Consider the following 13,237-nt stretch of genomic DNA (forward strand, 5'->3'; position numbering starts at 1 on the left):
TTTATTTTTTATATTTTAAAATTTGATTAAAATATTTCAATAATTACGATTTAATCTCTATATTATAAAAAATAATATATTATTATCACTAATTGATTTGATTTAATTTTTTTTTTAACTAATATCAAATTAAAATAATTGAAATTTTTGAAATTAAAAACGGAATTGAATCAAAATGAATAAAAAATTAAATTAAAATTTTAAATTAATTTAATTTTTAAACATAATAGTACTAATTTACAAATTGTTATAAAAAGTATTAAGTTTTTTTTTTTGAACAGGAGGAATGGAAATTGAGAGAGTAGAAATTGGTGCAAAGAGTATTAAATTTCATACTTCATACTTAATTAAACTCATTCTCGCTGTATTTAGTTTGAAATTAATTTAAAATTTAAAATGCATCAGATTAAATTAATTAAAATTAACTTAAATTAAAAAAATTTTAATTTTAATAAATAATTTAAAGTCTAAATCAATATTAGACTGATTTATTAAAAAATTTCAACCCTTTTATTTCTAAATTATGAATTAAAATTAGTAAATTAAGAGTTTTTTTTTTCCAAAACGACATCCATTGTCATACAATAATATGAAAAAAAATTGCAATGAGCTGCCAACCATCAATCAAAAAACTTTTATTACTGGAAAAAAATAAAAAAAATAAAGAAAAAAAATAAATCAAGTCATATGTTGCGGCTCGTATAACCAAATATCAGACATGATTTATTAATGACCGTTAGACTTTTCGTTAGTCATATTTTAAAAAATAAAAATAAAAAATCAATTAATAAAATTTTTAAAATTATAAAAAATAAATAATAAAATATTTAATAAAAAAATTAATTGAGAAAGTAAATTAATAAATTTTTTAAAATATATTAAATAATATTAAATTTAAATATAAACTACTATAAAAGCAAGAAAATTACTTTCAAAATTATAAAATAATTTTCTTAAAAAAATAAATCATTAATGAATAAAACAATGAAGTACAGTACTGCATCCAGCTTTTTTAGTAGTGGCCCCACAATAATAAAATATATTGCTAGTGCTAGATAATGCTAAGTGCCTTTGACTATATTTTCTCTTCTCTCTCTTATTATCAAGTTCGTACACTTTCTTCCTTTTATCATACAACGGCTATATTTCATGGCTTCCACATATGCATCTGGCTTCTTGCTTCGAAATATAAGCACCGAAGCAAACAGAAACAATTGAAACAAAGAAAAGGAAAGAAAAGAAAAGAAAAGAAAAGAAAAGGCTGGTGAGAATGACCAAAACAATCTACGGTGACTGTCATTTGAGATTTTTTTTTTCTTTTCTCTCTCCATCTCTCTTTTTACCTCTCCCTCTCAAAGGGTCCTACATTGCTTATGCAATTTTTTTTTTGTTCCACACATACATATATACCAGAATGGTCTGTGTTGGACGGCTTCTTCCAATATTCTGGTGAGTTTTGGGCAATGGCATTCATCATAGAAGGCTTCCATGCATGCATCCATATTCAAATTTTGCTAGCTAAAAAATCAAAGAAAGTGACTTCAACATTTATTTTCTATCAACAGTGGTATTTCCATTTCTCTGTACAGTTTCTTCCCTTTCACTTCAATAGCAAGGCTGCAATCCTTGCATGGGAATCCCATTACACAGTAAATGGAAAACAGTTTAACAGTTCAATTTAAGACCCAAAAAGGAAAAGAGTTCACAGTGAAGGTTGTTGTTTTACGACCAACATGCATATATAAAGATAATAAATGCATTCCCTGTATAGCATGCATAAAATGATAAACATATTGGAAAACACAGCTCACGTAAAAAAAAAAAATGATAATTCTTTATGAGAACACTTGGCTTTACCTCAGGTGAAAGGTAGAAGATAAAATGAAATGATATAAAAAGAAAAATGAGGGCGAGAACTTTGTAGGAAAATTTGACTTCTTGTCTTTCAGCCAAGTTTCCTTGTCAACTGTTATTCAAGGATTCCTTATACATTATCTAGTCTTTCGGACAAATTGGAGATTGCCTAAGCAGAAACCTAAACAACTGCTTAAAATCTGACTCAACATCCAGGGCATTAGAAATGAATACAAATGTTTCTCTGAGTTCCCAAATGCTAAACTTATGCAGGCTGTCTTTGATCGAACTGCCATGATTTCAGCTGTAGAAGTTTCTTGCATCCAGTAGTCAGGTGGTAGATGCTAAAGTCTGCTTCTTGATTGATTGATGAACAACGTAGTAAAGCACAATGTTGCAGAAACGACCATACGAGTTGAAGTACTTTGACTATGAAAATCCTGGAGAAATGCAGTGCTGCAGATCTTAGATGACCAGTTGAGGATGATGCAGCAGTAAAGGGACTCTGTTGCAGCGCACCAGGACATTCTGAAGTACATCCCCGCCTTACAGGGCCTGAGTTGCTTAGCTTTGTTGCGGTTCCGTGGAAGCCAGCAGTCCGCACAATAGGTGATTCACGAAGGAGAGGACGTTCATGGGACTCGTAACAAGAAAAGGATGCACACAACTTGGGTTGCAATTTGGAGCTGCTAGAATCAAGATGCCAGAAGCAACCTGGCCTCCTCTCCCACCTTCACAACATTTTCAGTTCCAGGGACGTCATCAATGATGATAATTTCTTTTACTGGATTTGTGGAGGAATCCTTACGTTGACAATGGCAGTCAAGAGTTGTTTTAACTTTCTCCATTTTATATGTAGGTCATTTAGTCTGTTCTTTAGCCTATCACGTTGGCTTGAAATGTTGTAATCACCTTTATACTCATGACACTCCATGGATGTTCCAAAACTGCAATCTGTAAGTTGGTCGTGAAATATTGCTGCCGGTAGTCAGGTGCGTAGAGGTAACCTTGAATCAGATTTGCTTCTAAAACCATTTGACAACCCCTCATCAAAGCATTGACCTAATTTATGTGAGTTCTGACCACAGTTGATAGAAGCTTGGCTCGTATGTGGTAAGGGATGGCAGTCATGATTCTGAATATTGCCAGGAGAGGCTCTGAAGAAAGCCAGAAAAGGAGACGTTTGATGGTTATTCTGAACAAATGGTTGGACTCCCCCAAGTGGCTCAGACATATCTTCATCTTTGTTAACCACCATTAAGTTCTTTCCCATCAGACGAAGGATAGGATTGGAAGCAGATGGACTAGCAGAATCAGTATCAGCTCGACCTAAAACCCTCACTCCTGAATTTGGGGAATCCTTAAAAGGAACAGAACCTGCAAGGGGCTTAATGACTGGGAGAATCACCTTCTTGGGGCCTGAATTTGCACAACTAATTGGAGGAGCTACCTCAGGCCTCCCATCCAAATTTGCAGGCCTTAGATTGGAGTTGAAATCCATATGCTTTCCATTAGCAGGCACAGAGATTGAAGCCATTCTCCGTCGTTTTAATAGTTGGGAATCTTGAAAATTTAAAGCAACACCCAGAGAAAATCTCTCCTTCCTCTGGCAACAGCATGGCTGATCATTCTTGAAAGGAGAGCCCTTCTCAATATAGAGCTTATCAAGTTTCAAATATTCACCATCAAAAGTAGTTCTTTCAATTTCTGCAGGTGTTGCCTGAGCACCAGCACTTTGTACTGAAGGCTGAACACTAGTACCCATTGACTTAATCTTCTCTTGAAAAATATGAGGTCCTACTGAAAAAGATGGTTCAGAAAAATTAAAAACAGATCTATCTGTCATGGAGTTAGATATACTGGATGCTGCAGACACTGGCGAATCAGACAAATCTCCATCAATCACATCATGTTGATCTGGAGAAGAATGAACCTGGCTTGTGGTAAGGGAGAAGTTTCCTTGAAAATCTTCTGATCCCATATCCCTGGGACTTGGCAAAAATGACCCTGGTGGTCCTGGAATAGGTATTGGATCAACCTCTGGAAAAGAGCTCCCTTGCCCAGCTACTGAATCCAACTCCAACCCTACATCAGCATCTTGTCCCACCATGCAGTTGCCAACTTCATCAGCAGAAAATATCTCTTGGTCATTCACAAAATCAGACTCAGTTGGACCCCTTGGTGCTTCATTCCTACACCAAAGCCCTCTATAATCTTCAACAGATCGGAGAGAGTTAGATTGGACCTTCAAGGAATCACCGAGCTTGTAAAATTCTGAGTCTACTGACTTAATTAAGCTTCTTGAGCTCCTGTCATTAGAAGTCTTGGAAGACAGTTCAACAACAATGCCATCCTTATAGATATGGACCTGTTTTCTACCATTGTCCACATAATCGGCTTTCTGTAGCAAATCATCACCAATTCCAGATGAAGAATCTGCATTTACCTGAACATTATGATGAAAACACGAAGTTGCAGTTTTTGAGCTCCTCAAAGCCAACGCTTCCTCCCCTTGAGAAATACTTGACAACCCTCTTCCTTGTCTAATGTGTAGGACAATGCTTCTCTCATGAGACTCCTCATCAGCTATTTCTTCATTTTCAACATGATTTTCTGCATCTCCATGCATCAAATCACCTTCTTGATCAACTTCAGAATACCAAGTCACTGCCCCTTCATTCCTTTTTTTCAGGAAACACCTTTGAGACTTTTCAGTGGCTGACCAATTCTTAATTTTACGAGGCACAGATATAGTCTCAGAAGAATGACCATTATCGGACAAAATGTTTTTCCTAAAGGAGGAGAATTCCATTGCTTTAGTTACAATTACATGATCATTCCGTGTAGATTTTGCACTACCAGTGCAAGGAACATCAGGATTAATGGTTGTATCTTCACGAGTACTAACTGTCTTCTTGCTCAGCAAAGATGCATAATTCGCAGAAGAGTTCGCAGGCCTGAGCTTGCAGCCTACATGAACTGAATTGCCATTTTTTCCCAATTGATTGTAATTTGCTTTCATCGATGGAGAAAAGCTCTCCATGTTGTCACTGGTCTTGCCTTCCCCCAAGAGATGACCCACTCTTTTTCTACCAAGAGACTCCTCATTCTTGTTGCTAACTTCAACTTTATGAAAGGACTCCTCCATCTTCCCACTTTTTTCTGAAGAAGATATAGGATTCTCAGACTGATTGGTAAATTGCTGAACGTGATTCCTCTCAGCAAGAGAATCACCTGAAGTTGATTTACTATCGTCGATCAGAAAATCCTGAGGCAAATGCCAAGTACATCTGACAGGTTGACGGTCCCCTTGACTAGTAAGCTTCTTGGTAAAACCTCTTCGTTTTGAGCAAACCCATGGTCTTAAAGTTCCAGAATCACCGGATTTGGTTTGTTTTGACATTACATGTTCTTTCTCACAACTTCTAGCCTCTCCTTTACATTCTTCTCGCCCTCCAGAAATAGAAATCTGATAACAGTAATTTTGACAACAATAAATAAACTGAATATTCAAGTCAACTGAATCCACATAAAGAAGTAATTCAAAGTGCAGAGTGCATCAGTAGTAAGCACTATGTATATGGACTTGAAGGGAAAAAGAAGTCCAAATTATATTGTTCTAGCTCCTTTGTGCATGATTAGAAATTAGTATGAAACCAATTCCCAACAATGAAGCGCTAAGGCCCATGCATAATGGAGTCAATCCAAAATAGCTGGAGGCGTCTAACATATATATTGCACCCCCAAAATAAAATACCATAAAGTATCACATACTAATATACCAAAGAAAGAAAAATAACTGGTCTAACAAATCCTCAAATTCCTTGTTCTCAGGAAACGTTAACGTCATTAAATCTAGAAGATGCAACTAAAACAAATGTAGGAAGCAAGAGAAGTGTACCTGGGAGCCATAGGCCTTGTGAGAGAAAATTTTCTTGCTTTGAGGAGCAGGTTTCAGAAACTTATGATGTTTTTGTGCCAGCTTCTTCTTTAAAATGTGTTTGATTCCTTTCTCTTCTTTAAAAGGTTCCCTAGCTCCAGTATCCTTCCCTACTTTTGAAACTGAAGGTTGGTCACTAAGCTTGGATAAAATCCGAAGTTTGGTGCCATTTGCATCAATATAGACGGGACCTACATCACCAACATCTTCAGGATGAATCTGTGACACCGTTTGCTTTTTCCCTTCATTAGTAGTCTCAGTTTTCTCAGTTTCCTCAGTAGGAAAACTAGGAACTGTGGCCCAACTTGTACCATTTCTTCTATCAAGTTCTTCTAATGTGCATGCTGGAGCTGTCCTATAAATATCTACCATCAACTTTGTCTTCCCCGGCTTAATCCTATATCTTGTTAGCTTAGAATTAGCTGTCAGTTTGGGTGTTGACTCCACAGAAAGGCACTGATCAATGTGAGCATTCAAGGTAGTATTTGATGTGGATGAGAAAGTTTTGCAAACAGGGCAAACTTTGGAAGCCATGGTTTCTGACACAGCAGTAGAATTGGAAGCTATATCTTCAGCTGAGTTACGACCAGAGTTGCCACCAAATTTCACTATCAACCTGCACTTCCTGTTCAAAGGCCGGAAGGTGCTCTCGGTCTTGTTACTCTCAGAAGGTCCCACAGCCTGTGCAATTGATTTTTTCCTGCGAATCTTAGTTTGTAAAAGTGAGCTAGATTGTCTGTTATCAGGAAGTGACTCTATTTCAGATTGAGAAACACTTGTGGTTGTGGATGGAAAATCATTTTCTTCTCCAGATCTACATGAACTAGTATCTATGCAAGATTCTGCTATCTTATTATTCAACTGGGCATCATCAGATGAGTCTAGTACCACATAATTTTCTGGCCTAGAGGGCTCCTTAACAAAATCTTTAGTGTTTTGCTTCTCAAGTGGAGTGGTCTCTACCGTACATATTCTAAGAGACTGGTTCCTTGCTGAATCAAGAGGCTGAAATGGTGGTAACACATCCTTCACGCCATGTTTCAAACAAAGCTGCAAGTTTTTCAGAGAAAAAGGCCAACTCTTCTTGATATCTTTATTCCGGGCTGTAAATACATAATCTCTGCAGCAAATATCAAAGTACTCGTTATTTAGTGGTATTAATATGTGCAACAAAAAAAGACATAAGCAATAATAAGCTACAACTCAGCATGTAAAAAAGTTGAAACCATGATAAGCATGAGACCCTTCATACATATGATAAACTTATGAGAAGTAACATATGGTTCATGGAACTCCGAGAGAATCCTACGAACAGTGAGTGAGTAGATAAAGAGCCAAGAAACACGCAAGACAACTAGATTTGAGATCTGGTGAAGAGAGGAGAAAAGTCTGGAGTCTATTAAGAACAAGTACAGAAAACGAGAGGGACTGCACAAAGTGACATGAAATCACAGGCATCAAAAAAGAGAGAGCAGGTGAATATTGACTAAATCCTTCAAGACATGAATATACACCAAAGAAGCGTATGCTAAGCTTGGTGCTTGTGCTTTAAGAGCCGTGAATGAGATCATCAGGCAAAGCAAGAGAAAGCTTCATCAAGGACCAAAATAGAGACAAGATGGGGTGTCACTAAACAGGCCCCATCTCCATCTGAGCCACAAGGAACATGCATCTCTGGATCTGACCCAACAAAAGATCTTAACTTTGAGATCAGCAAAGAAATAGAAGGAAGCAGTTAGCATAGCCAGAGAGCCATGACAAAAACAAAGGAAATTGAAAAAGGGGGAAAAGAAAAAAAAAAAAAAGTAGCACTGTTCATCCTCAAAGAAGACAATAACCAGAAAGCAGGAATTTTTACCTTATAGAGAAATTGGGAAGTGGGTTATGATGATCAAGGTGTGGGTTTGGTAGATCTAACTCTGTCAAGGGAAGTTTATGAGAAGCCCTCTCATCACTACTACTATTCAGTTGTGGAAATTGGCAAACACATGAGGGATCTGGTGGAGGGTTTTCAATGGATAACATCTGATGCTAAGCTTCTCTCTTCTTGTGCTGTTCTTGCAACAGTCACAAGCTTCACGGCAACTACTCGTACTACTATTATCTCTTCCACTTCCACTGGGCCTTATCTTTAACCTCTTAGACTTCAGCATATATAAACACTACTACAGGCCTCTCACTCTCCTTTTATCTTTCTCTTTCTAATCCAAACCCCACCACAAAGCATTCACACCATGCACAGCCGTCAGCTAACAACAATTAAAGGAGCTAGCATTAAGATCAAGAACCCAACTACAATCTTCATCCATCAGCCTTCCTGAAACAGATATATTAAAAAACAACATGAGATGAACAGACCCAGAAGAATACGGTGGACTAACTAGCAGATTCTACAACCGTTATTTTATGTGATAAGATTGAGTGAAATTGAAGTATCTGCGTTTTGATTGATCAAGCAAACCACAAAATAAGCAAAAGAATAAAACCCACATGAAAAGATGATGTAGAAACCCCTAAAAGTATCCTGGATAACTGTTATTTTATGTGGCAAACCCAGGAAAAGTGCTCAAAATTAAGACTTTGAGCAACCACAATCCACAACGATACCACCAGCAATCAAATCTACAAAAAGCTTAGTATATGATAATAGAGATTAGACGCAAGAATTTATCGTCATAAACAGAACTAGCAAAGGAATGAAAGAGCTAATCAACGAAGCTATACCAGTCCATGAAAGACAATAACCCAAAAAGAATTGAACTCAAAAATCAAAGCACCAAAACCCCAGGCTTTAACGACAGCTGAAAGAAACCAAAGAAAACCCAAAGAATTTTCAGGTCTCAATATTCACATAGTAAGTGAATCGTAACAAAACTGACCAAAAGAAATTCCGAGAGAGAACCATGACTAGAGACCAGACTCACAATCAAAGGGCAAGAATTTTCAAAGTATTGAAACTACCCACAAACTCAAACACAGAGATCATGAAATCACACCAAAATTTTCTTCTTCTTAACCAAAAATGGATCTCTACAGACAAAACCCAGTCAAGAAGGAAGTAAAAAAGAAAAAATATCGAAAATCACGGAAATTGAAGAGCAGCTTCTGGTAAGACAAACCTTCAGAAACTTTTTTGAAGGTTGGTTTTGGCAAGAAACGGAAGGAGAATGAGAACTTAGGAGAAGGGAAACCCCTAGAAAAAATAATAATAATAATAAAGAGAGGAGAGAGAATGAGAGGGAGCGCTACGGAGAGAGGAGGAAAAAAGAGCTCCACCCACTCGAACATCAAGTCAAAAGTGCATCAGGTTCTCCTCTCTCTCTCTGCTCTCAATAAAAAGCAAATTTCTACAATTTTTAACGCCACAATTCTGGAGTTATTGTTTAAATAATGTAAATTAAATTAATTTTGAAATTACTAATAAAAAAATATAAATAATATTACCTGATTTTATCAATTTTTTATCCTGAAATTTTTTTAAAAAAATATTTTTTAATATAAGTTATTTTTTATAAAATAATAGAATTTAAATATTATTTTTTTTTAAAATAATTTTTAAAAAAATAATGCCAAAATTTAATAAGCTTTTACAGAGCAAGGAAACAAACTTTACATAGAGGGATGAGGCGGGGGATTACAAATACAAAATTGTCCTATTCTCTCATTTATTTATTTCTTGATTTTTATCAATGCAGTGGGCCCATGCATGAATTCTCCTTTTTAACCCTTCCTTTCTTCACAAATTATAAACCCCACAACCCTCCATGTTGGCTTGTTGCGTAACTACACGACAAAAACGTAAATACCTTTCTCTATCTTTTTCTTGTTCACATATTTTATTACCTTCTTTGATCCTATCTCAAAATTAAATTATAATTTTTTAACATTAATTATTTAAAATATTTACTTCTTTAAAAATATAATTTTTGGAAAATAAGTTTTCAAAAGAATAAATTTACTTTTAAACGGTAAAAAGTATATATACAATCTAATTAACTTCAATGTCAAAATTTTAATGATTTATTCGAAAGATTTTAATAATTTATATTTGAGAGATAAAAAATATAAGAGAATCATTTTTATCAAATTATCTTATGTAGAAATTTAAATAAATATTTGAAGAGTATTTTTATTAAATTATTTTATATAAAAATTTAATTTTGAATGATTATAAATTTTTAGTAGACTGTAGAACTGATATTTCTATTAGATAAATTCTTCGTAATATTATTCTAACTGCTTATATTTTGGTTAGAAAATCTATTAGATATAATTATTTTTCTATTTAAGATATATCCCTATTTGTTTGATAAAAATAAATTTAATACTAATAAAATTGACCTATAGATTTTAGTTTAAACTCAATCTAAACCTAAAATAAAAATTTTTGAATTTCTTAGTTTATTGGTTTAGATCAAAATCTCATGATTTTTTTAATAAAATTTTTTGATTTTTTGATTTAGTCCAAAATCAAGAAAAATCAAGAAGCATTTCTTGAGTTTTTGTGTTAAATTGAACCTTAGCAGCCAATTTAGATAAAAATTAAGAATGTTCTAAGTTTTCTCAATAAATAAAAGGATGAAACTGAGCTTAAGCCTACAAATAAATTAACATAACATAAAATTTGAAGCAGACATGGTTTGCAAATGGTGATTATATATTAGCTAAATACATATTTTTGAATAAATTAATATAACATAAAATTTGAAACAGACATGGTTTGCAAATGGTGATTATATATTAGCTAAATTCATATTTTTACTCTGTGGTGTGGTCGAAAATGAAACTAAAAATAATTGGTCAAACTGCAAAAAGAGAGGGCGAGATGGTTGGTATCTATGGACAACAATTTCGATGCTCAAGTCAATAAACTATCACAAAGAGGCGAGTGTAAGAAAGTATTCTGAATTTAAAATGCGTACCTTGAACTTTGTATATGGTTTACTTTTATATTGTAAAAAAAGGGTTAATTAGTGAATTTTTTAAAAATTCGACTAGTATTGGCCCGTGGATAAGAGATCCCACGATTATAGGCGTATTGGCGATCTATTTGATTTTATCCTCTAACGGCAACTTTATATCATAAAGGACTCAACTGGCTTAGAAGAGGACAAGCAACCAAGTCTTCTGTTGTTCGGAGTATCGACCATCATGATGTCCGAGTCTCCTTTCTTTCAAATGACACTTCCATGACTGAATATCATAGCTCAGTGGGTCTTGCCACATGGCTCAGTCATATGGTGACAGTTTATGGCATATTTTGGGCGAATATTATATCATATTAGAGGTCCCTACATTGATTTTCGACTCTTTAGATTCGATGATTGTAGCTGTCTTCACGATCTTGGACACGTGGCATACATGAATTGGCCCCACATACCCACGTCTCTTTCGCCTGTTCTGACCATGAATGCTAACTGCCTTACTTCTCGAACCGCATTTAAACCTGCAGTCGAAACCATAGTATAAAATCTCCCTTTCTCCTACAATTACCACTTTCGCTTTCAACTATTTTATTCTACTTATGAAAGATTCGATCACTAAGTCGGCTCTGATTCTTTCGCTCTCTAAAAGGTAACTCCTACTTCCGCTCCTTTTTCCTATTTCACGAGATGAATATTACTTTTTCTTCTTCATCAATTACTTCTGGTGGAGGTTCAACCTTGAGCTTTGTCTTCAGTGGCCTCATCTGTGCTCCAGCTCCTATCGTTCCATTGAGGGCAGTCCATGATAACGACACCTACTAGTCATAGACATCCCCTCGGTGCTTACTAAAAAGGACATAGACCGTCTTCATGACCATTATCGGATCTCCCGATACGTCTATCGAATTTGCGCTCCTAATTCGAATGTTCGTGCTGACGATCAGATTCCTATCGAAGATACTATCATGGTGTACGAGGAACAATTGAAGGTGGGTCTTCGGTTCCTAATTGACTCATTCTTCATTGAAATCCTCCATTTTCACAAGCTATCAGTTGCCTAACTACACCCGAACATTTGGGGGATTTTGGTGGCTTTTCGCTTTGTCTGCTTCAATAATAACATTGAGCCGAGCGTAGCCCTCTTCTCCCAGTTGTACCAGCTGGGTACTTGGAAAAATGAAGTGTTATGGTTCTTCAGCGGGAAAAAACTCTAGACCCTCTTCAACCGAATACCCTCCTCCTTGAAGTACTGGAAGAACAAGTTTTTCATCCTCCTCCACAGGGTGATCGGGGGTTTTGGACAACTACGGATCAACTAGAACGTGTAGAACGTATATGTAGAACTTTAGAAGGATGGGGTTTGACCGTACAGGAATAAGGCAAAGGCTTTAGACTTCCTTCAGAAGATGGCATCGACCCATCGAATGGATATAAATGTAGCGGTAAGGAATGTCATTCTGTCATGGCTGAGTCAGTACAAAGCAGAACAGGCTTAGTTGCCTCAGTCATCCAATCAATAGAATCTTTGAATGATCTTACCCTCTTCCGCAAAATAGGGTATTTTATTTTTTAAGATCTCTTTGCCTTTAACTGCCCCACTTACTCACTCTTTATTTTGTGCAGATATGGTTGGAAAGGGAATGAAAAAGTTTGTTAAAGCATCTCGTGCTCCTCGAAAAAGGAACGTCATTCTTCATTGAAGTCCTCTGTTTCCACAAGTTATCAATCGCCCAATTGCACCCGAACAGCTAGAGGATTTTGGTGGCTTTTCTTTTCGTCTGCTTCAACAATAATATTGAGCCGAGCGTAGTCCTTTTCTCCTAGTTGTACCAGTTGGGTACCTGAAAAAATGAAGGGTTATGGTTCTTCAGTGGGAAAAAATTCTAGACCCTTTTTGACCGGATACCCTCCTCCTTGAAGCGCTGGAAGAACAAGTTTTTTATCCTCCGCCACAAGGTGATCGGCGGTTTTGGATAACTATGGACCAACTGGAACATATATGTAGAACTTTAGAAGGATGATGTCTGACTACACAGGGATGAGGCAAAGGCTTTAGACTTCCTTCAAAAGATGGCCTCGACCCATCGTGTAACGATCTGAAAATCAAACCGCTACCGGCGCTAGGGTCCAGATCGACTTAAGGTCGTCGGAGCCCGTAGCAAGCCTACTATACATCCTGTGTACCTGATAAAATTCCATACATGATCATACATTATAACAAAAACTTAAACATCCCATGAACTAAAACTCGACCTGTGCATGCATCAAAACTGAAAACATAATCCCATACTAGAGCCCTCATCAAATGCTCCAGTATGGTGAACATTACATGCCTCAAGCTTAGTTTAAACATAACTCATAAATACATGTCCACATCTATGCTATTACAAAAGCTATACCAGCAACTATGCCGACTTCCTAAACTATCTTTGACCTTGCAAACCTGGGGTTAGGGGAAAGGGATAAGCTACAAGAGTCTAGTGAGCAAAACATAAAAATAGTTTAGTAAACATATGCT

At 36.0% G+C, this 13,237-nt stretch overlaps 1 protein-coding gene across 4 annotated transcripts; it reads right to left on the minus strand.

The window, feature by feature from the left end:
• Positions 1-1,863: 1,863 nt before the first annotated feature.
• Positions 1,864-9,094, minus strand: LOC110624222. Of its 4 annotated transcripts, none has more exons than XM_021769336.2 (4): positions 8,914-9,094; positions 7,653-8,111; positions 5,756-6,914; positions 1,864-5,323 (listed from the first exon to the last, which is right to left on the minus strand). In XM_021769336.2, exons 2-4 carry the CDS (start codon positions 7,817-7,819, stop codon positions 2,843-2,845), a joined length of 3,807 nt encoding a protein of 1,268 aa, XP_021625028.1. In that variant the 5' UTR covers positions 7,820-8,111; positions 8,914-9,094; the 3' UTR covers positions 1,864-2,842. The 4 variants fall into 4 exon arrangements, with proteins under 4 accessions (XP_021625028.1, XP_043808213.1, XP_021625033.1 ...); XM_043952278.1 differs by lacking the exon at positions 8,914-9,094 and adding an exon at positions 8,519-8,907; XM_021769341.2 differs by lacking the exon at positions 8,914-9,094 and adding an exon at positions 8,285-8,907.
• Between the last annotated feature and the right edge of the window lie 4,143 nt (positions 9,095-13,237).

This window comes from Manihot esculenta, chromosome 1 (assembly GCF_001659605.2).
Source record: "Manihot esculenta cultivar AM560-2 chromosome 1, M.esculenta_v8, whole genome shotgun sequence".
Taxonomy (NCBI): Eukaryota; Viridiplantae; Streptophyta; class Magnoliopsida; order Malpighiales; family Euphorbiaceae; genus Manihot; species Manihot esculenta.

Coding starts and splice junctions, on each gene's coding strand:
- LOC110624222 (XM_021769336.2), bottom strand. CDS start 7,819: ATGTTATCCATTGAAAACCCTCCACCAGATCCCTCATGTGTTTGCCAA. Junction 6,915..7,652: donor CTTCCCAATTTCTCTATAAG/GTAAAAATTCCT, acceptor TATTTGCTGCAG/AGATTATGTATTTACAGCCC. Junction 5,324..5,755: donor ACAAGGCCTATGGCTCCCAG/GTACACTTCTCT, acceptor TACTGTTATCAG/ATTTCTATTTCTGGAGGGCG.